This window comes from Anopheles arabiensis, chromosome 2, assembly GCF_016920715.1.
Source record: "Anopheles arabiensis isolate DONGOLA chromosome 2, AaraD3, whole genome shotgun sequence".
Classification (NCBI taxonomy): domain Eukaryota; kingdom Metazoa; phylum Arthropoda; class Insecta; order Diptera; family Culicidae; genus Anopheles; species Anopheles arabiensis.
This window is the reverse complement of record NC_053517.1, coordinates 35,436,612-35,461,483: the sequence shown is the minus strand read 5'-3', so window position 1 is coordinate 35,461,483 and position 24,872 is coordinate 35,436,612. Positions and strand designations below refer to the sequence as shown.

The window sequence follows — 24,872 nt, the reverse complement described above, 5'->3', positions numbered from 1 at the left end:
CAAATCGATCGAGCAAAAGTATCTAGATATTGAGCTTATACGCTCAAAACACCTGTCAAACAGCTGCACCATCATTAATCTCCACCATTTATGACACAACAAAATGTGTCACGTGTAAACAAGGTATCTGTTTCGCTTCTTCTAGCGTCACTCTCCCTAACCAGCGTCGATAAATCTCGTCCATTCAACCCCAAACGGCAAGAAGATGTTGACAATCATTTGTTTCTATTTCAATTTGAAGTCCTCTACAATGGCATGACATGGCATTTAACATGGGAAAACAAACGTCTCCCCAAACGGTCCGGCTTTTCCGCCCATCTGATCGTATCGGCCATCCCAGTCTCAAGTGGGTCTCCCTGCCGGACACATTGAAGTGAACGTTACTCCACTCTAGCCGCTCGCCAATCTCCACACTCGCATATTCACATCCGACTGTAGTGCAATCAAAGCAAGTGGATGTACTCGATGTAAAAATTCTCCACTGCCCTGCAAATGACTGGCGTGCATGCTCAGATTGTGGGATTGTTCATTTGGATCAGAAATCATCGAAGTGGCCTATCTCCATCCTGCCGACCCTATCGGCTCTCTATAGCCCTTGGCCAGCTATCAAACAACGCCGCTGCAAACATGCAAACGTACATGTCTAGACAACTCTTAAGCACTCTCTTCTTTGTAACACCCGGATCACACCCATGCCTGCCCATTCGCATTACGACCACGGTCATTTACGAAGTGTCACAAATCATACGGAACGATCAGAGTGGCAAGTTTTCCCGCTGTTCCGGCACAATCCTTTCCCGCGATCAGCAACGTTAGCTTCTTGTCGCCCACGTAGCCAACCGCACACCACTTGCTGTGGGCGGTGTTGTTTTTCTCGTTTATTTTTTCCTTTTCCTTGTACAAATTACTCTTGCATCCTTATCACGTCGGTCACGTTGTCCATTCGACTGCACTTCACCCTCGGCGCCACTCTTTGCCAACGCTTGCGCCAAGAGCACTCGGGTAGCACGGAGCCACCCATCTCTAGTGACCGTTGACCCACACCGAACCATTAGGATGGTGCTGTGGGGATTTAATGCTTTTACGTACTATACCTACCCGCCAGCGTAACGTTCGACAGCGATGACAAACTTACCGACTCGCAGTTTGCCTCATCGACCGTGTACGAAACAACACGATCCTTACAGCCGCTAGATGCAAACGGATTCGGAGTGGTATATTTGGGGCAGACAAAACTGTTCCAAACATTGTAACATGATGTTCGCGGCGACGTGTGACTACGTTGCCGGTTGTGATTTACACCGTGCACACGATCTGTGATGCTCCGGTCGAGCGTTCCTGGAAATGTGCTAAAGTATCACAGTCAAACGGCCGCACGGTAAGCAAAGAGTGTTGTCATTGCAGCATTTGTTGGATGTTAGTTGTCATCGTAAAACGGGAGATGTCGAGAATTGTGTGTGATATAATTATACCGTGCGTTTGATAATCCTTGCTTTCAAACACTCGCCATTAACCCGATCATACTAACATTTGTTATAAATGTGAGCACAACGTAAACTTTCTACAGTAATTAAAATTCGTGTCTATACCTTTCTGTTTGTTTTAAAGATGTTATTTAAAATTTTAAAACTATTAATCAAAACCCACTCAAACTTAAACGAAGCTTTTTAAAAACGCCTGTCACTATGCAATCTACACAGCACACCAACAACTACGCTCCGAAAATTCATCATGCACCCGCATCCTTAATGGCGCGTCGCTTTCCAAGAACAATGTTTTTTTTTAGACCGACAGTGATTGCACTTGCATGGTTGATGCAAAGCGTAAATCACACTTTGTTATAGCTTAATCTAATATATCCTAGCCAGGGCGGAACATACGGGCACTGCAAACTACAGCCCCAAAGGCTAACTACAGCCATGAGCAGCTACGCTATGGCAAAAGGGAGTGAGATAAATAAAACCCCGAGTGTCGTAACACTATGCGACGCAAATAAACAAACAAAACAGACAAAAAATCCTAACTATACTCCCTTGACATCGCAGGATGGATGCACATTTTTGGCGTTGCTTCGTATCGGTTCCAAATCGCGACCGTATAACGGTCAACCTAAAGTGCCGTCCCTATCTTTGCTTCGCCACTTGTTAGCAGGGCAGGTAGCAGCAGTGGGCAGAGCAACAACAACAACAACCACAAAAAACCATCGGCAACAAACTTCAACGTAGTGGCCTATGGCTGCAAGCCTACCAGCAATGAAAACCAGCTCCAACCATGGGTGAACGCTTTTATACGTTTGCTTCCGTTGCCATGCCACTCGCACACTTTACGCTAAACCGATAAAGACCGGGAATACGTCGACGATGCACTATGCAGGCATAAGCCTGCCAGTGACATCGCTAAGCTAAACCTGGCAGAAGGCTTAGAGCGACGTTCATGCGACAATAGAAGAAAAAAAAACACACACACAAAACTCACATATATCCATAGACAAGAAACACATACAAAAAAAAATCTTACATTTGTGCATCCTCAAGCATCCTACGAAAAAAGCATATGCGCAGCTCGATTCACTCAGTGACCCTGCAACGGTGGAAGCTTAATCGTTAAATTTTTTATCGGTTTTCACCATTTTTTTGACATTTTCAGTTCAACATTTTTCTTCATTCCAATTATAGTTTCCAAATATAACCGATGTAATTCATTTTGGGATCGAGAATTATTATTTTGAATATTTTATACACTGAACACGTAGGTCGGCTTGGCGCGTAGTATAGTTGTTGAGTCGTATGACCAAACAGTTGTTTCATTACTTTCAATATTTACTTTACATTTTTAGTTTGTCTACTAGTGTCAAGACATCATCATGGGTTAATAAAAAAGAAATATGACATATCCTAGACACTACTAATAGCTTGGAGATACCGTGACCAACTACTTCCATTATTCCGCAACATTATAGAGGAATAAGAAAAAAATAATTGAAATTAGTACAGCAATGGTTCAAAATGCAATTAATTGATACTCCTATTTCAGCTATAACTTAGTCGAAACTGTGCATTAACGTGTATCAATGGTTTTACCCACCAGACCTTCTCGACGGATAGTGCATAGTCTATCCTGCACTTGACATTTCAATTCAGTGGTATTTTGACGGTCGTCTTAGCGCCGACTAGCGCCCACCCCGAACTCGTCCGTGAGCGTGGAGGGTTGACTTTTGCTCCACTTCCTTTTTCCTTCCAAAGTTGTCATGTGATTGAGCAGAAAAATGCAATCCGTGTACGGAAATGGAAAATGAACGAACATAAAAATCGTCAGCTAAAAGCTCGACATTGAAGTGCACAGCAAACGGCTTCGCCTGGTGGCAATGTTATTTCGGAAATCTTTCCCACTGCACACACCCGCTGACTAGCACTCAAACCATTCGCTGTCAGGCAGGCAGGCACTTCATTAAATGCTTACTTTATGTTAGCGCGATCTTGTATGGAAGAACTTTAGAACATGGCGAGCCACGCGGCAGCATCGGCAGCTATTTATATATCATCGCATTGTTTCATTCCATCCCGATGCAACGTGTGCGATAAGTGGCCTTTATATGCTTTGACAACTTTGGCTCCACGGAAATGCGGTGGTGAAAATTTTCCTACATTTAGCGGCCGAAACAATAGCGGTGTTTTCGATGGAAACCATTTGTATGGTTAGATTAATTCTGCGAGTTGATGTCAATAGAAATGAAAGATCTAGCTTATGGGAGGTAAAAATAAATCTTCATTGGCTTAAACATTCGTGGAGACGCCGAGAAGAAACTGTTTTAAATTGTACACTCAAATGGAAAGAGTTTGATCAATGTGTAAGAAAGAAGTACAGTAAAAGACCGTTTATCCGCGCTCATCCGGGAACTGCCCGGATATTCGATTAAAACGATTGATTGGTCCTAGTGGTTGTTTTACACTTACTTAAACACTTAAATGGTTATTTTATACTGACGTCACACGAAGCGTAAACTTTTTCGTAAATTGGATTTCAGCTATACAACCCTATAACCTTTTGACAGGAAGTTTACGCTCTTCCATACAAATCAAGCGTAAACTTTTTGAGTTGACGCCTCGTGTGACGTCCGTATTACACATTGTGTATATAGTTTTTCCAACGATTCGTTTTCTTTTAAAAATTCTAATAATTTTTGTTTAATTTCAAGTCTGTTCAACAAATTACACCAAATTTGTCGAGAATTGTACTGTTTCTTGTCATGATATTATGGTCTGATAACCACTTTTTTGTAGTTTTCAGTTGCTGTCAATTGGAAGAAATTAGTATCTGCCTATCATGTCACTTTCGCATAAAACTACCATTTTTGTATAAACTGGGTAAACAGACAATGGCGTTCGACAAACATGAAATTTCTCAAAGATGGATGTTTACCAGACTTCGTTTTCGAGAATCCGATTAAAATATGCATACCACTTTACAAAATGTATTTCAAAAAGAAATGAGTATCATGACCGTTTTCGCTAAATAACCCAACACACGATTCCAAACACAACAATAATCATTGCTTCAGTAAATCGTGCGTTTCAGGGCTGCGAGTTTGATGGGCCGAAGCCCGAACCCGATAGCTCAACCCTTACATGCAATTAAGGGACGGTGTAATTAATTCCATTACAGCTGAACAATAACGCGGTCAACTATTTTCGGGAAAGCTGCCTGCCCTGTTTATGCGATATGACATTGTCACTCAATCGCTCATCAATCCGTTTGAATACATATTCATATGTTGATACTTCCAGCGCTCCGCACGGTCGGTCATCAGCCCTTCCTTTGTTCCCTCAGCCAAGCGGAACAGCTGTCGTTTTTATGCAACTCCAACCCGGGTAGGCTACGGGTCTCACGGAGCCTATTCGGGCATTATCCGATCAAAATAAATTACGAATCTCCCAGCGTGACCTTTCCCTGTACCGCAACCGATCCGCAACTTCTACCGGGCCGCCCGGTTGTGGTTGCAGTTGCCGAACAGCCGACCGTCGATGCGCTGACCGGAAAATGATTTCCATATTTATTTCCTACCTCCCACTTCTACGCTCAGTCACTCCTCGCTCACTCTCTCTCTCTCTCTCTTTTCTTCTCCAAACGTTGCAATATCCCTTGCGTACTAAGCGCATCGACAAAAAAGCGAACGATCCTCTATTTGCTAAAACCACACCATTCTCGGGCGAAATTTTCCATTTCGGGATAAAGCTCCAATTGGGTGGCCGTGGACCGGACAAACAACGCACGGGCCGATGGGCAATGCCGTTGCCCAAACAGGACACTGGTTCACCAACCAATCCGCTTACATGATTAGTGCATATTTCGATACCTTGTTTACGTTTTGCGGTCCGTGGCTGATCACCGTACCGAATGTGCCGTACGCGTACGTCGAATGTGTGGCCACATCTCGGGCGGTTGGTTTGCTACTGCTGCACTCGGCCTGCTGGTGTCGTCGGTGAGTGGAATGTCTCGTCTGATTTGGAGGTTTTCCCTGTTTGGAAGCTCGGGAAGTTCGGATGCGCCGGGTGGCTTACCTATTACACGCCGGCCACGACGGAGAACAGGCACCGTTACCAGCAAACTTCATCCCTCCGACATCAGCAACAAAACCCGAACGCACTGGCAATATCAATCAGTGCGCCTCGCGAGTTCATTAATTGCTTCCCTGCATAGCAGGTTACTCGGGTCCGGCGGCATATGTGGTTGCGTTCGATTCCTCTGTTCCCTTAGCAGCGTTACCATCCATCAGAAAAGTGGGTCGCTTACAGGGGAAAAGTGGCCCCGCACAGAAACCACGATCAGTCGGTACTAAACAGCTGCAGCAAATTGCCCGTATGTGCTGGCACAATGAAGCGCTGCAGTCGATCTTACGCTAACCCCAATCCATTACAGCTTTGGGAATATATGTGTGTGAGAGAGGGAAATGAAACCGTGACAGCCACCAAACCAAGGCTGATTGGTACGGCGATCGGTGCAATGGATGAACAATGCACTCCACCTCTCTGTTTTATCTTCCGCAGAAGCTCTTACTATTCAACTGTATTTTTATTTTTTTTATTTTTTAGAAATGCAGTACAGTGACCAAGTGTTCAAAACAAAGCAAAAACACGCTCCACACAAACTATTTCTTCAATTGCAACCACCGCACCATCGCTGAGTCGAACGAACGGATACCGAACCACCAAACCGTCAATGTGAAACCCGGCCATTGAGATTAATGATACGAAAGGCGATGAAAAATCACTCACTTCGTAGTTGAAAGTTTTCAAATTAATTTGATAGTTAAATTCCCTTTTCCACCGGCGCACGGGCCCAGCCCAATTCCACTTATCGATTGTGGAGCACAAAATAGAACAAAAAGGAGACGGTCTAGATGTATGTCTGTGTGTCTGTGTGTGTGTTAGATAGCTAGTGAAATAGGAACTCGCTTTAAAAGGCTCTCATTGCTATTGTCGACTAATTACGTTTGCTCCCAATCGAAAGCTGATTCCCATCGGCCCGTCATGCAACGGACGCATATATCAAAGCAAACGGGTAAACAACAGAAACGGGACCGAACCATAACGGGGCGAAACCGTGTAAAAGCAGCCTAATGGAACCGCTCCTGATTGATACTTGTTCATGTGTTCATGTTTAACAATAAGATTCCACTAACGCGGAAACGTTTTTACGACGTGATGGTAATAAATTTTTCTTCAAAATGAGTTGCGGGTATGAATAATTCGATTCGAATCAGATTCCGCATCGGAAATAATCGGATATTCCAGTTCCGTGTAAAGTGTGTAAAGCAAACATATAAATGAAATACACACATCTTACGTTTTAGGGAGAAAACGTTATCATCTCTATTGTTTCTCTTGACTTAACTTGCAGAGCTTCTGGTAGTGGCGATTTAACACTCATGGCTTGCATGAGCTTTTGAGGAGTATTGATGAAAAATACAATCATACACATCGAACAATTCGAACCCTAGTAATGCTATCATTATTCTAGGCAGACATTATTAACAGAAGTTCGGGGAATAGTTACTTGAATTAAAGATTTTAAAGACAATATAATCAAGCCTGTTTCTCATGTGCTCTTCTATAATAATCATCTTCTTCTTCTTTGGCACAACAACCGCTGTCGGTCAAGGCCTGCCTGTACCCACTAGTGAAGTGAGCTTGGCTTTCAGTGACTTATTGTTACCATAGCAGGATAGTCAGTCCTACGTATGGGAGCACGGTCTATTCGGGGCTGGAACCCATGGCGGGCATGTTGTTAAGTCTTACGAGTTGACGGCTGTACCACCAGACCAGCCCGACTTTAATAATAATACATTAACATTAATAATAATAATAATAGTAATAATAATAAATAACAAAATAAAAATAAAAATAATAATAATAATAATAATAATAATAATAATAATAATCATAAGAATAAAAATAATAACAATAGTAATAATAATAATAAAGTTAATAATAAACTAATAATAACAATAATTATTGTTATAATAATAATAATAATAATAATAATAATAATAATAATAATAATAATAATAATAATAATAATAATAATAATAATTCTTCCTTCCTTGAATACGATACTCAAATGTCTTTGTAGGTTACCATATTCCGTATGTTGAACCATTTGAATCATACAATACAGTATTATAGTAAAACATATCTACGACTTTTTCTTCGCCGGAACGAACACTAGTTTAGTGGTAAGCATCAGCAATTATTTCCGATTTTCTTTTGCTAATATCATTTAATTCTATTGCAACCACAGACTCGACTACGAGCCTAAATACACATAATCAAGAACTGGGATGCAAATAAAAATGTTTAAAATGAAATCGAACCAATCTGGTGGCTGTAAATACAATCCAATGAAGTGGGATCTCATGTTCGCTAACCTACATCTAGAGAGTGGCATTTCATCTATCACATAAAAAGTATGCAGTAGCTATCAATCGCAAGACCGTACATTCTCGGAATGGTTGTCCTTTTCTCACGCACCACGCAAAAGGTAAGATAGTTGAATTTACTATTCATCATACTTGTGACTATTTGATATTGCGAAGCATTGTACTCTGGTAAAGGTAGAGGAAGGAAAAACGAGCTGATTTTTATTATGTTACCTACCTTCAGAGCGTTAGAAGGCAAGAGAGCGTCACCCCACACCTACAACGGGAAGTTCATTTGCATCACTGCAAATGTCTTGCAACGGAAATGGGGTAGGACAAAAAAAAATGGATAGCCAATCGCACATCCGACACCTTACACCTTCGGAGCAAAGGTGTACCAGTGTATCCATCACGCGATGCACTTCCACCATCAGCTGGTCCGAATCGTGTCTGCAAACGAAAGCCAACTCGGGCGATAGTAATATGCGATTGCGAGCAGTCGCCGCTATGGAAACTCGAGGATGAATATTTGACATCCTGCTCCCAAGCCCCAAGACGACATCCGGGCGCGTTTAAGAAGCATCCGATCGCTCGATCGCTTCCATTGGATCCGTTCGATTGTAAGGCGATGACAAAAGAGTTGCATTTGCACTGTACAATACCGTTTGCCCCGATAGAGACCAGGCGAGAGATATATTACAAATGGTGTGCACACACACACACACACACACACACACACACACACACACACACACACACACACACACACACACACACACACACACACACACACACACACACACACACACACTGCCGGATGGCACGCGGACTCCTCACAGCGCAGCGTGAAAAGCTATCTCGAGCGTACCTTGCAGCGTTTTCGTCTGAGCGCTCCTTTTTTCCTCTTTGTTTCCAGTTTAGGTAGCTGTACTGTGACATGATGTTTCAATATTTACACTACGATGGTTCAAAAAGTGATCCAATTGCAATCGGCACGTCCCTTGCGGATAAAGAGCGGAGGGCATGGGACATAGGGGATCCATTCGCTTCCAAACGACCGGACACATCCGTGTCATATGCGCTGGTGCGATAATGCAAAAACCAGCATGCAAAACAAAACCGGATTGCCCAGTAACCGAGTGCAAAAAGGAACCCTTCACGCAAAACGGCATTACGGCTACGGTTGGACGGTTGGTCGAGCAGTTTGCAGCAATTTGACACGAAAACTTTCGACACAAATTACAGTGCGCACGTACGGTTCTGGTGCCAGATGTGTGCGCGGCGCTGTCCTCACGGCGAGTCGTGTTTCGTCTTTTCCGAAAGGGTGTTATTTATTGGTGCATTTCTAAATTAATAGTTACAAACCGCAAGCCCCTTCCCCCCCTCCCGTAATTGTCTGCCCTCTGGCCCCCCGTTGCAGCAACCCATCAGTGTTCGGGGTGTTCGATTCGGTTCCGGGGCACTGGCAGATACTAATTTCGTTCGACGGACCGTCCCGTCAGATGTAGCTGCATTGAGCAGACGTCACGATCGAGAACGGGAAAAAGGATCGTGTGGCACGAGAGGCAAGACTCGAAGGCCAGTCAGTGGCGCGGAGCGCCGTATCAAGGTCAACGAATTTGCTTGCATCTGAAGGGCACCAAACACCAGAGACAGGACACTGATTTATAGAATTTAATTAGTTTTTGTTTAGCCCCATTGCACGTCGGGAAGGCGGGCAGCGGGATTAGAGGAAAGTTTTGTATGTTTTTTTTTGTTGTTTTGTTTCAATGGTAAAGGTCACTCGCTGTCTCGCTCTCTGTCTCTCCTTGCAGCCTAGCTCGCTCAGCCGCTCTTTAACTGCTGGCCAGTGAATTTAATGTCTTTTTAATTGGTTGCAATGTCAGCTTCGAAATTGTTTTCCAACGCCGCCAATGTGTTGTCCACAAAAATCATCAACACACAGCACACTCAACAGACACGGACCGATGCTCAACGCAACCACACAACGGAACGGAGTGCTGCTGTCCACTGCTGGCTGGCTGTGTTGCTGAGCTGGCAGTAGAGGGGTAGAGGGATGGGAGCGAAGTGAAGGTTAGCACATTTGACTGGGAAAAAGTTTCACAATACTTCCTGCTAAAACTTTTTCCACCACCGGAACGTAAATCAGACTGGCTGGGTAGTTTATTTCGCCTTTATCTAAGGGCACTGCGAGGAACGCATTGATCGAACACAGCGGCATGATGCGGAAGGGAAGGAGGCGATGTGAGATAGAAAATAAATGAATAGAAAAACGGGAATAAATCCCATTCCCGTGTCTTCCGTATCAAGTGGATTTATTTTTTGTTTTGTTTTGCCGATATATGCAGATGGACCCATTGTAATGGATTTTGTGAAGTTTTCCGGCAGCGCTTTTTGTTTGTGCCCACCATTGGTGCACATGGTGAAAAGGTCAACCGATTACTTGCACTCGAGATGAATGTTACGAGCTGCTGCTGCTGCTGCTATTGTCACTGACCAAAAACCGGATTTTGTGTATGGCGCTGTGTTACGGAATTTGTTTGCATGCTGTGTGTGGTTATTTTTTTATTACACTTTGCTGAAAACTAATCTATACATTCAACCAAACAAACCACTCCCTTTGTGGCAGGTTTATTGGTGTTTTTTTTTATGAGAAGCAAATTTCAGTAGATGTTTGATTTGATTGACAGTATGCAACAATGCACAGTTTTTAAGTAATTATTTCAACATAGTAATTGATATACCATTACCCGCTAGCTCTATGTAAATAATTACACTACATTAATTTCATATCTTATCACGCTTTTCTGCTATTAATTGCTCTAGTGACATATTTCGTAGGTTTTATTTGTAGATTTAAAGATAAAATTAAGCTTACGGTATTGGTTTCTCTCCGCCATATGACAAGTACTGGGCGTCTCCATGTCTACATGCTAACCGCTTCAAGCGATCCTCAAAAGAAAATGTTTTCTTTACAAGCTAAAGGTATACTACGTTCTTTGTTTATGAGCTAAAACAACTCTCATGCCCCATTTTTGATGCCAATCTGAACACAAACAATCCAGTATAAAGCGGACTTGTTTGAAAAACAAAATATTAATTAATCCGTTTAAATTGAAACTTTACATCACAACATCACAAAAAAACAACCCTTGCGCCTTGCTCTTGGCTTGGCTCCGCTTCGCCATCGCTTAACGGCCGACAGACGTGAGCTTGCCGTCAACGCGAGATTGCTTTCCGACAATGCGGGAACAGCGGGAACACACGATGGTCAACCCGCGCCGACAGGCAGGCTCGCCCCTTTTATCGATCGATCAATATTTACTTCAGGTGCGCCTCGTACGCGGAAGCAAGAAAGCGAGCGATGGAAACCAATTAGAAAAAGTGCATATATTGCTTCGATTCCCGAACAGCGATCGTGAAACGTCTAGCGCGGGCATCGCCTGTTTTGCACCCTGTATTCACGCTGCGCTACAAAACAATGCAGCGGTTAAAATAGCACACAAAAACAATTGAAGCGCACCGTTGGGGGTACTACAGCGCACAGCAATGGGGCGAACTGCAATGCTTAAGATCGCGCTACAAAAAAATAGAATGGTAAAAACAAACTGCAATTGTGCATCAAAATTCTAGGGCTATCAGCACGTACCATCGATAAAAGCTGTTTCTGTACGTGTTGAGAACATGGGAAATTGGGAAATATGTGAAATGTTCCAAAAGATTACAATTGTTTCTTGCTTTTTAATTGATTTGATTGGTGATTGGCCATCCCAGGAAGCGATAATGTCGGCTGAATTAAACTGCAATGTTCACCGACAATTGAAATTCAATCTTCGATGACAATTGTTCAATTTACATTCCAAGCATTTCGTTTACAGATTACAATCCATTATTACAATTTTGAAAATTTTCGACGTATTGCATCCCTTTTTCGGTCAAACATTCTTAGCAATTACATATAGCAATAGCAAACAAAACTTGTAAGGTACTTACGCACGAAGATGTTGCTCATCAGGGTTGCGGGCAGACAGAACACTATCACCAGCACGTCCGCGACCGCCAGGTTCACGATGAAGAAGTTCGTAACCGTCCGCATACGCGGTGCCCGAAAGACGACCGCGATCACGAAACTGTTCCCGACCAGCCCGACGATGAAGACGATAAAGTACGCGACACAGTAGACGGCGGTCATCGTGTAGGAGTGCCGGTAGAACAGTTCATACTCCTCGAACGGGCCGGCCGTGTCGTTGCCTACCGCTACATTCGGACTCTGGAATGAGAAAAGCAGCGAGCGGACCAGATTAGCGAGTAAATCCGTCACGGAAGTGACAGGTGGACAAACACACACACACACACACACACATGTATAAATACACAGAGCAAAGCTAAAATTAGATTTCTCCGAAATCCTGTGCATCGAAAACCGGCACCGAAGCTTTGCTTCTTTGGAGCATCCGGGAAATGGGGAAATGAAGCTGAGCCGGAAAAGCCGGTTTTGGAGCAATCCCATAAATCATTTACTGTCCGATTTTCTTGTCCCATCGCAGCCCGCCATCCCTCTCGTTTTTTCAAGTTTATTTTTCATCATTTTTAAGCGAGTTATCCGGTTTTACACTGACACACACAGATACATAGTTTTACATCGACACAGACTGCCACAAGCAAGCATATAGGAACGGTTCCATTTTTACCGGGTTTTGTTCCACATTAGCAGAGTCTACTTTTAGCAGTGACCAAGTAGAATAAATCCTTGCGCACACACACACACACTCGAGACACACAGCGCCCCCTCACCATGGTGCCTTCCGATGATCCGTACGGCTGGCAGTATCGAAAAGTAAACTTTGTGCCACATTTTAAGTCTGCAACAGAGCGCCACCCGCCGTCTTCATCCCCTCCCCGGAGGGAATACTCCAAGCAAGAGTCTCTGCAGCGAGTCGCATCCGAATCGAGACAAAACTCCGGAAACCGGTATCGCGCTCCTTTCGTACGCTGCACACTGTTGATGGATTAAAAGCGGCAACTCCAGTCCCGTGATCATGAGCCAGATCATGCCAGCGCCAGACGAAAACGATGACGAGCGGCAGCGGGTTCGGTGCAGCGGGCCAACGGAAGTGCAACTTACAATTTCACAGCCAAGGTCACCGAACGACGCGGCTGGCAAATTCAGAGATTATAAAAGTCCATTTGGGCTACCCCGTCCCCACCCGAGGACCATCGGCGGTGGCAGGGCAGGGAACAGTCCTCGCGGCGCGGGGGGGAAAAGTCGTTCCGAAACTGGGAATTCACGATGAGCAGCTTCTTAGTTCGTTATATTTCTGCTACACATACATCAATGTGAACGCCCAGAGAGAACGGAATGATGAAACCGAAACAGCAGTGCCTTCAGGCGAAAAAAATATTCTTTGATTTGAACACGCGAGCCTCGAGCCTGCGCGGGGGAAAAACCGGTGGAAAAAAGAACAAGAGTGCGAGAGAGAGAAGGAGAGAAAGAGGAAAAAACGAGTTGAAAACTTTACAGCTTTACACATCACACAGATCATTCCGCCGAAAGTACCGAGCGGTCGATGGTAAACAGTGCAGCCGAGGGCGGGCCACGGTGGCAGAAAGCTCAGATTGAAGCGGAAACTTTGTGCCCGTCCAAATTTCACTCGTTACATCGTTGCAGTCGTTGGTAGTTGCTTAATGATCGGTATATGGTCAGGCTACTGGTTGCAGAACTTGAGCTTCGGTTTAAAGAAAATGCATACGAAATGCGCGGCGGGTATCAATCATTCCTTGAATTCGGGTTCGTTTCCGTAAAATGCGATGCAAAGGAGGACGGATTAGCGATAGCGAATTCATTATTGCATACAATATTTGTTCAAGTGCGGTCCCGCGGTACAGTCGTCAACTTGAACGACTCAATAACATGCCCGTCATGGGTTCAAGTACAGAATGGATCGTCCCAACGTAGCAAGGATTTGACTACCCGGCTGCGTGGTAATGAATTAAGTCTCGAAAGCCTGTATAGGCCGGCATGTCCACGCAGGACGTTGTGCCAAATAGAAGAAAAACTTGTTCAAGGTAACATCAGTTTGTAAAGATACAAAAAAAAAAACATTCTTTTACAGATTTGAATTTTAAATAAATTCTGTTTATGCGTTTTAAGAATAGTTTTAGTCATGTGGGGCTACATCAAGATTAACATCAATACTAAAAAGTGTAAGCTTACTAAAATCATTAGATAAGACCAACATCTATTTTAGTGTCTGTTTTGTAGACAAACTTCCGAATTTGAACCACACGTTTTTTTATCGGTTCAAATCTTAGATGGATTGAGATTACCTGTAGGATAGAGCCCTGCAATACGTCAAACCCTAATTGGCCAATCAGTAATGTAATGTGAACCAGAAATGATTAGGTTGAAACAAGACCCTTTTGGGTAAACTTCAAATAAAACCCTTTTGGGAAAACTGTTCCTGATGTTCCTGTTCCGGTCGACTATGTAATGGAAGGTAGTAACATCCTGACTATATTGAAGCAAAGGTGTTCTTAGTTATCTGTACGATACAGAGATTGTGAACTGTTTTTGAACATCTTGTTGGAGCAATATCTATTGGAAACAATTAAAAGTTGCACCTTGATAGATAGAACAATAACAACTAGACGCATGCTGTTAGTATTATCAATATATTACTTTTTGAATCTATCAACTATAATTTGTTATAAGCAAACATTATTTAAAATCGAAAACATGAAACGGATAGAAGAAATCATTATTAATCAGTAATGTAGCAAAGAAATGTATGAAACAGTTAAACAATTAGTTTATTTATTATTTATTGTTCAGTAGGGATGTAGGGCTAGTGGAGATTTCCTTCCACAAAATATCACCTTATCCCGCGTGTAGTCGGTGAAGTTAAGCAATTAGTTAATCAACAATAAATTATTAAAGCGTTAAGCAAAATAAAATATTTCAATAGAGTAACCTTACAAAAATCTTCTTACAAAACTGCTATGGTAACAAAAAAAACTACCATAACTCTATTTCTTTTAACCAGGTTCTGCTTCACCTGTTTTAGCTCTACAAAATAACATTAACTTTATGTTTGCTTCGTTTGCCCTTTGTTTCATGTTCCTGCTTTTACGTCATTTTGTGTCCCGCGTCCCAGTCCGCCGCACAGCATAACTAATTGGCACATTTTTACGGGCGTCGTGCGGGATATAATGGCTATAAAGTCGGGGTTGCAATCTACCAGCTCGACCAAATGCAACAACGAGTCAGATCGCCCTCCATTTACTGCAACTCACTGTGTCAAACAACAATTAGATACTATCTAACAGCTTTCCCATTAGCTTACGCAAGGCGAAACACTTTATTCTCCACAGCCGGACACCCAGAAGAATACATGTGCGTGAGGAAGGGGCGAAAGTTGGAGCAGGAGACGAGATAAAAAGGTTAAAATTATGACACTATCGTTCAACCGTTCTGCGCAGCACTGCCATCTACTGTGCGATTGCTCTATCGATCCATGGATCAAGATCGCCCAAAGGGCAGTAAATGCGTTGGCCTGGCAACAGCAACACACCAACACCGACACCAACGCCAGCTTAAACCTCACACCTTATCGCGAACGGACGATCTCTAGCAACGGGGGAGCTATTTTGTTTTGCAATTGCTTCGAGCCCGATTACAGATCGATTCCGATTTACTTCAGAAAAGCACCAAAGCAACATACATCCCAACAGGCAAGCTTCCCCCGGCTGCCCTACCCCGCGATTCGAAAACAAACGACCTTACGTATGAATTGCATCGCCCGTCGGATGCACATTCAAAATAAAGATCGATAAACGTGCCAAAGTACTACTTTGAGCAGTGTTTGATTCACATTAGATATTCGCTGCAGGCGAAACTCCACCAGGCAGCAAAAACCTTCGCAAGGGTTTGGCCGTACCGCCCGGGAAAGGAATTCCGACTCATCTGCCAGGCAGACGGATGCCGGTGTGGGCGGCACAGTACACCACGTAATAGTGTGCTCCGCAGTGCGAATGATACCGCATAAATTTTGCATAATTCTCCCATCAATCCCATCCCCGTGCCAAGTTGGCACGAAAGCACTCTTCCTCGCCGTCTCCTCGATCCCTCGACCCTCGCGGAGTGATCGGAAATGCTTGCGAGTGTCCGGTTTTCGGTTCGATTCCATTCCGGATTCTTTCCTTCGCCGGGAATGCGACAGCTTCGCCCTTCAACAATGTGCAATTTTGGTATCGAATAAAAAAAACTACAGCGATTGGACAAATTGCGGAGAGAAGACGCACATGCGGGATCGATCAACAATGACTGCAACGAAATATCGAACCACCATCGGGGTCGATATGTGGGTCGAGAGATCTACTGATGAGAGTTGAATTTTAAAATTCAATAACAGACATCTGAACTGACTAGCTGCAAAGAATTACCATCAGCTTGAGCTTGGAATATCAGTACTGTCATGGACCTGTGTAAGTTATAAATCTCCAGAAGTCCAATATATAGGCCGGCATGTCCGCGTAGGACGTTACGCCAAATACAACAATAAGTTATTAATGAATGACCTGCTGCCAATTACTGCTTTAGTTAGTTACGGGTTATTTGTGAGAATGTACGATTTTAAAATCCTACTTGTTCTACTCGCATTGAGTGGTCAAATTAAAGTCAAAAGTTACGAAATTATTATCGAATATTCTGCACATTGTCAATAAAGGTTTGTTGTATGAAGCTATTGTTCTCCTATATTCATTGTGCAGAAATGTCTGTTGTCTATGGGTTCTAGCTGGTGCCTAAATAGCATTTTTTGCTTTTATTGACTGTTTGTAACGCCCTATTGTTTGAAGCTCCTCTACAAAGTTAAACTCAAGGATTCTAATGGATGCACTAGACAAGTATGCAATGGCTTCAAACACAAAGGATCTCAGAATTCCGTAGATTATCGTGTAATAAAACCTTACGTCGTACTTGTAGATCCATCCCATTGATGTGGTACGATACAATACTTATCGAGTACCACACGCAAATTGAATCAATTGTCTCCTGTAGCCTAATGGAGTCTTCGTAGTTTCGTACTCTTCGTTGATAATGCAGGATGTTGTTTAGAACGCAAACTCCAAGTGCATAAACAAGTTTCACTGCTCTTATCACTTTAATGAGTGGCCCAATATGGTAACCTACAGTTCATTTTAATCAGTACAATAAGTCAATTAGTGTAATTTTTAAATCGAGTATTATCGTGATTTTTTAAACACAGTTGTAAGCATAACAGTTAACTATTTTTATAATTAGTGCCACCATATCCAGTGAATTCTTGGTTACTTTCGGTTTGACAGTTATGGTTTATGGTTTAACGTCGATATTAATACACACGATAATAGCATCGCAGACGGTGATCAGATATGTGGTTGAGGTGGAGCTAAAGATGTTCAGAGACTAGAATACATACGAGACCAACACAGCACTATAAATAAGAAGTACGAGGCGTGTGGACGAAAACAAAGCAATAATAAACATTCCAAGAAAGTTGCTGGGACAGAAGAATTGATTATTGATTATTTGATAATCAATTCTTAGGAATAAGATAAGAATTTACAAGAATTGAACATTGATTGGACATGGACAGATTACAAAAATCAAGAGTAAACCTGTGTGCGATCTCCTGAAGTATTGGGCATGTTATGGATGTGCCATCGCAATCGTTCCATTTTAACATTCTTGCAACACAACACTTGTTTATCCGGCGTTACAATCGCATTGCGGTCTTTGTCTGCCTCAGGAGTGTTGAAAACCTCTCACCGCTCACAGTCCGTTATCCCTGCCTTGATGGCGGAGTGAGGTCGCTGTACATCCCGTATGCTAGTCGTTATAACGGCTCCTCCATTGCTTCCTTCCCCACATACGGGGCCAAGTATCCTTCTGAGCATCTTCCTCTCGAACGCGACTAAGAGGGTTTCGTTAGATTTGGACAGTGTCCATGTCTCAGAGGCGTATGTGAGAACCAGTACTATATAGGTACTATATAGTCCCAGCTTCGTCCGTCGCGACAGGTTCTTTGAGCTGAACTAATTTCTCAGGCTTTAGAACGACCGGTTGGCAGCCAGTATCCTTGCGCGCAGCTCAGCTACATGATATTGTCGTTGCTGACCTTTGACCCGAGATATGTGAATTGTGGGGCGACTTCAAAAGTGCGTTCACCTATCTGTACGTCACGCCTACGTAGGTTTGGATTACTTATTGCTAGGTCCGCTGATGTTTGGTCTTCGCTATCAGCTATCAGGAGAGCCACAGACCAATGATGTCTATATCATCAGGATCTGGGTTGACATATAGAAGATGGTTCCCGAAGTCCCCACCTTTGAGTCCCGGATGGCTGTTTTTAGCGCCATGTTGAAATTTAATCCAATTTCCTTCCTTCCTTCTGAAGATGTTAAAGATGCTAAGTTACTTACTTACTTACTTATCCGGCGCTACAACCGCTTTGCGGTCTTGGCCTGCCTCAGGAGTGTCCGAAACCGCTCACGGTCTCGCACCTTCGTCTGCCAGTCCGTTATCCCGGCCTTAATGGCGGACGCCTCCACGCCATCTTGCCACCTCCATTTGGGCCTACCACGCCTCCTCTGTCCTTGTGCACGGCCTAAAAAGACTTTACGGGCTGGGTTGCTAAGATGCTAAGATGTGTGGTTATTTCCAATCTGAAATACTTTTATTCTTCTTCTTATATGCCACAACAACCGTTGTCAAGGCCTGCCTGTACCCGCTAGTGAAGTGGGCTTGTTTTTCAGTGACTTATTGTTACCATACCAGGACAGTCAGTTCTACGTATGGCGTCACGGTCGATTGAACCCACGACGGGTGTGAACCCACGACGGGCATGTTGTAAGCTTGTATGTGTTGACGACTGTACCACCAGACTTCCTCCAAAATACTCTTATTACTTGGGATAAAAACATAAGCATATTATAACCGAAACTTCAACGCTGGTTTGTTAACTTACTACATCTTGGCTTATCGTACACCCACTAACGTCATTCCCTCGGGGCATTTGAAAATACGAGTTCAAAATATCGTAAAGGGCAAACAGGCACTCCTCCTCCCTTTCTCTCTCATTATCTCTCTCTCTCTCTCTCTCTCGCTCTCTCTCACACGCTCTCTATCGCGAGTTTTGGACCCGCTGAAAACAGAGCCCGGAGAGAGTAGGGCACATACACATGCCCAGATTTCCGTGGAACGTTTCGCAAAGCGCGTCCGCGTTGCCCGTTGCATAAAGAATCATTATTTAATCGTTAGTTTCGCCTCGTCGGTCTGCATTTCCGGTAATTGACAGAGCGATGCCGGGTCCTGCAAATACAGCGGGCAACAGCGCACCGGACCGGTGTTTTACCTGCGCACGACCACCACCATTACCACCACTACCACGATGGCTGACTGTCAGAGGGGACTCTTTACTCCGCCACGGGGAAATCAGTAAATGATGGATAAATGGTGGCTGCTGCCAGGGCGGTTAGTTAACGCGCTTTGACGGTTGCCACACATCACTATGGCAGTTACACAGTTATGGCAACGATGTGGCTTCACCCGACGGCGGCGAGGGGGTTGGCCGCGCTCCGGTTGATCGTTACGTAACCTGCCAACTTTGTTACCGTGCGCTCCGTTTTCGTCCACGGTAATGTGCACTCCTTCTCGCGCGAGAAAGTGATGTGTTTGTGTTTGTATACGTGCTGTATGTTACGCGAATTCCGAACATGTCACTCTGTAGAACTAAGCAGCAGGAAAAGTTTTCCCACAAGGCAATAGAAGCTGGCTTGGATGACTTGGTAATTATTTAGTCCTTGTTTTGCTGCACTGCTTTGCTGCGAGCAGCGTACTCCGTCCGTCTTACGAGCAGCACCAAAAAAGCGCAGCCCAATCAATTGATCGTGCTTTAGTTTTCATCGTGCTTCCAATAATAATCGGGATATTTTCATAATAGCTGAATAGGTAAACTCAAATTCCAAAGAAAACCCTCCGGGACGGCGGCTTTACCCCCGACCAAAGCTCCATTTGCACGGATTTGCTCTGCGCTCCGTTCCAATCCTACCCTAATCGTGGACAAATTAGAGTAGCTTCAGCCAGCGGTAAGATAATTGATTGCCGCTGCCCTCGCCACTGCTGCGCTGCTGTGCCAAATGAAACAAAACATCCATCTCCTTCGATCGTTAATTGCTTCCTGCGATCTGCAAGCAGGCCGTCCCCGTTGGTGATGTGTACCGTGCTACCACCACATTGAACCATAAAAACCCCTTCCCTCATTCCGTGCCTTCTCCCGCTTCCCTCCTTCCTGGCTCACAAATAAACCGCTGTGCCATAAACCAATCGGTAAGCTGCTACGGCGAACCACGCTTACACGAATGTCGATGACGATGTGCATCCCTATCGTGGCCAGGAAATCTGTACGACTTCCCGGGCGGAAATAATAATCGCTTCCCAACAAAAACAACATCAATTCGCCTTCGTCCTGTCTTGCCGCACCATTTGCAAGCCCATACCCATCCTGGGCAGGGGTGGGGGGGGGCGGAGGGATAAAGCTTTCGGTTCGTCATTCTTTTTCCGTGATGGTATGCTTCCTTAGCTGTTTGCCTCGCTCGTTTTTCTCGCTTTTTTTTCCAGCGCACACCCATTACCGTTTCCCCGCACACAGCACGCGGTGGCACATAACATTGCACTCCAGCTCCGCATGGTCGGCTGGGGCGACGCACATGGACGAAAAACCCGCCCGAGCGCGGGAATGGCGGGAACTCCAAACTGGCAATCACAGCCAGAATGTCCTTCAAGACGGAAAACTACATTCCAATTAGCGGTGACCTAATTTCGGTGTTTGTCCCCGGTGGGCTCACACGGACAGGAATGGGGGAGGGGGGGGGGGCGGTGCGCGCATTAAACCACGCGGCTCCCGGCATCACCCTTCCCGCTGCCGCAACCCGCATAGACATTCCAATAAATTTACCCGCTGGGTGACAAAAGGGTTTCGGAGTGGTCGCGATGGTTTTGTACGGTGCGAAGAAAATGTGAAGATGTTCAGGTGGGCCCCAAAACCCTTCACGCGCGCACTTCGTTATGTACACACACACACACACACACACACACACACACACACACAAACACACACTTACACACCAACACAGCAGGGTTAGGCTGGCAAAAAGGGGTTGGCACAGTATGGCTGGAAGTTTGTACCGCCGTTTTACAGATACTTGCGGTTCGTGTACACTTGATTAAGCGTGGCAAACTTCCATCGGCCATCGTTCTGATGTTTCCTTCGCCCATTTTGTGGTTTTGCCCGTTCGCTAACAAAACCAGGGAAGCGCAAAAAGGGTTTGCGCGTAGAAGTTGACTCAATAATACAACTGGGAAGACGATTTCAATATGCAATTTCACCAACTGTAAACGCCGAACTGGAACAGAAATAGAACCCTACAAATGTGGCTCGGCGAAACAGCCCATGTTACAGCGTGGCATACATTTAGGCGTATACGCGAGCTTCCTTTTGCAGAGCACTTGGCAGCGTTCTGATGAACTGGTGAGTGAGGTTTCCAAGACAAAACTATGCTTGTTCATCTCTTAGCGAAAAAATGGCACAAAAAGAAAAGTAATAAATGCGTTTTATGCATTTTCCTCTTGTTTCTTTATTTATTTATTCATAGCCTCTCATTCGACACTAATTGAGCGTCGGAAGGAGGAATGCCTTGCAAATACAGTGAACCCTCTCTTATTTGACACCTCTCCAATTTGAAAAACCTCTCTTATTTGAACATTTTGCACAGTCCCTTGATTTCCAGTACATTTTTGATCCTTTAATTTGGAAAACCTCTGAAATCTGTGTCCCTCTTATTTGTGTATGGTGTTGCCATGGTTATTGAAAGATGTGTGCTCAAATTGGCGATTCTGTTCGCAGTTTCCTATAGCAACAGTTAAGGCTGCATACTAAATGTTCTGTCTCTTTCTTGTTTGGATGGACCTTTCATTCACTTTTCACCTCTGTAATTTGAAAACCCCTCTTATTCGACAGTCCCATCGTCTCTCAAATAAGAGAGGGTTCACTGTAATAATGTTTTAGATATAAAGCATTTAATATAAAGTCACTACAACTACTTGATCCATTTTGTGTTATATTAGGCTTATTTATATTGTTGATGGTATTCAAGTGTTTATGGTCACAATATGTTAACAACAATTCAATTTGTTTCGAATTTCTCAAAAATCTCAAAAACTGGTAAATGCTGAATTGATATGATACGTCAACCCAAAACTTTAAACAGTCTATTCTACTGCATATCTACTGATGCCTAGCACGCAAATGATTTTTAATACGAAATATTACATTCCTTTATTCTGAACACACTTTTGATTGCCATAACTCTTGTACTGAAGGGTAAATCATGATTGCGAAAGAAGAAAAGTTCTTAGCTTTAGAGCTTTTGTACTGTAAATGAAAGTATAGGGATGAAATGTTTACATTTCTATCCTGACACATCTTCACGATTAATGCTAATTATAATACCAAGCTAGCAATACTAGACAGCTCTATCCACCAGCTTGTTCCGGGCTTTAAATCCAAGTTCGGATTCAATTCCACCCCATGAATGCCCATAAACCTACGGCCGTGCTTTCTCACATTTTCCACATCCAACGACGGTCCGTAAGCACACCACATTAACCCATCGTACGAGAGCTGTAAAGCGTAAAGCGTGCATGCAGCTGGACGGGCACCCGAAACCCCCGTGCAGTTGCCGAAGCAAAACCCTAACGTTAATGAGCTTCGCACGATGCACGCTCGGTGGAAAACCGTGTTTTGCAGCCCAGTTTTCCACTAAACCAACCAAACAAACAGCCCCTTCCATCGACGCCCGTACACCCGTGCACGCAGACAGCCACAAATGCGGACGCAAACACATACACATAGCCGTGCGCTGGGTGGGGTAGCCTATTGAGAAACCACCAGCGTTGCTGTGCCCCAAGCACATTGGTCCCGGGACAGGTACGGGCTCTGGGGCGCGCCTATGCACATGTACACGTCGATAATGATTTGCAATCAATAAACTGATAATAATGCATGAACCGCATGCATACGATTCCGGCCTGCAGCGCCACTCACAGGACCTCGATTCGATTGTGCAAAAGCAAGCACGAGTAGGTTATGATAGTTAGGTTATGGGCATTTTTTTAAAAACTCAAGAAAATGCTACAGTTCAAGTGATTTTGTCACCCCTTGTGTGATATAGAACTACACCGAACTCACCTGATAGCTGTCCCAGTCGCTGGCGAAGGTGGCAGTGTTGGAGTTTTCCCGTCGGAGCTCGGTGAAATCGGCCATCCCGGAGCCCGGTGGCACCTTCTGCAGCTTGAGGGCCAGCCCCATCGTAAACACTTCGCCGCCCAGCTCCATCCCGGGGACGAGGCTAGCAAAAGGGCACTTTTTCGTTCAGGGTACCAGGCGCGGGGACGCACGGTCGCACATCTGTTGCCACGCGAGTGTTCAACGATCCGAGCACACACACACCGGAGGGAATGTCGGAGGAAAACAACGGCTCCTCGCTCCCGCCCCGTTCCCTCTACGCCCAGCTAGGGCTGGACGGTGCTGAGCTACACTCGATGCGACAACACTGGGGCTCGCACTGACGATCGAGCCACGGACTCCGCACCAGCGCCGATCTATTGCTGCTCATGTTTTCCACCACAAAGCCACCAGCCCGAGCGAGGCGGCATAAAACACAGTGCAAGCGCGATTATACGCTGGCTACTAGATAGAGCAGCGAGCAAAGCCACCCACTCAAGAAAGCACCGTACACGAAGCTGTTCTTCGCGGGGTACGCGTCAAATTGGTTCGTTTGCGTTCTGAAATGCGCGTTCACTGCGTGCCAAACGGCATTGCACGCCGAGCACACAACTTTCCTTACACAATGCACCGCACACAAACACCCACACACACTCGTACAATTCACAATTATTCTCGTTTTTTTCGCTCTCTTCACAGCTGCACCACAACAATGCTGTGTTAATTATATTACGGCTGAGGATCATGTATCCCTCCCAAAACACTGCACCGACTTCGGGAGCTTCGAAAGCTGCGCTGTGGATGATACGGCTACGGCATGTGTGACCTATTTTCGCTCGTCCCAGAGCCACAGCCTGCCCGTTTTGTTGGTTCTAAGCGCTTTGGGGTAGCAACGAAGCGTGGAGCATGTTTTATGATCCCGTTGCACAACACAAACTCTCACACACACTCACACAATTTCACGACCAGCAATGTTCAAACTCCGTTTCCTTCCAGGCGTGATCCTTCCATTCGCTGGCGAGCTGTTGTTGGCTGATGGCTAAGAACTGGATGTTACTGACCTGCACACAAGAAGCTACCCGTGCAGAAGCCAGCGGATGTGTGTAGCCACGATGAGGTGAGCAAACTGCAGCACAACACACGCTTGTGTGGCCAAGCAACAGATATGTGTGCCACAGGCGCACGCTGTACCAGCAGCGAAAAGAAGAAGAAGGACACAAAAACACCACCGGAGAAGGAAATTGGAATACCCGGAACCCTGGCCGTGTCGTGTCGGATTTTGAGCACGGAGGAGGACGATGATCCGGGCGCACGATATGGTCACCCTCGCAGCCGTAAGCGTAGTGATGGCCCGACCGTCACCGTCCGGAGTCCGCAGTCTAGGCTGTGCATACCCTCGTGCCCGCCAGCCGATTTCGTCGTCGTCGTCGCCCGTCCGCCCGCCTCAACCGCCACGCAACGGCAGAACGCCAGAACGGTGGCGAGAGCGAACCCGATCCGGACCCGATTCCCGATTGGGCTCGCGCCTTCACCGTGAGGCTCCCGTACCCGCTTCCCTGCCGCGCCTATCCCAACCGGGAGGGCAAGTTCCGTGCCATGCCGCTGGGAAGCTTCACCCACTTGCCTGCCCGTAA

At 45.0% G+C, this 24,872-nt stretch overlaps 1 protein-coding gene across 1 annotated transcript in view; it reads right to left on the bottom strand.

Annotated features, from left to right (window-relative positions):
- Positions 1–24,620, bottom strand: part of LOC120895708 (neuropeptide SIFamide receptor-like) — a 99,851-nt gene extending 75,231 nt beyond the window's left edge. The window contains exons 1-2 of the mRNA XM_040299267.1: positions 23,203–24,620; positions 11,909–12,185 (exon numbers count right to left, since the gene is read on the bottom strand). Of these exons, the coding sequence (XP_040155201.1) occupies positions 11,909–12,185; positions 23,203–23,349 (424 nt within the window). The 5' untranslated portion in view covers positions 23,350–24,620. The remainder of the gene's footprint in view (positions 1–11,908; positions 12,186–23,202) is intronic.
- Positions 24,621–24,872: the final 252 nt, after the last annotated feature.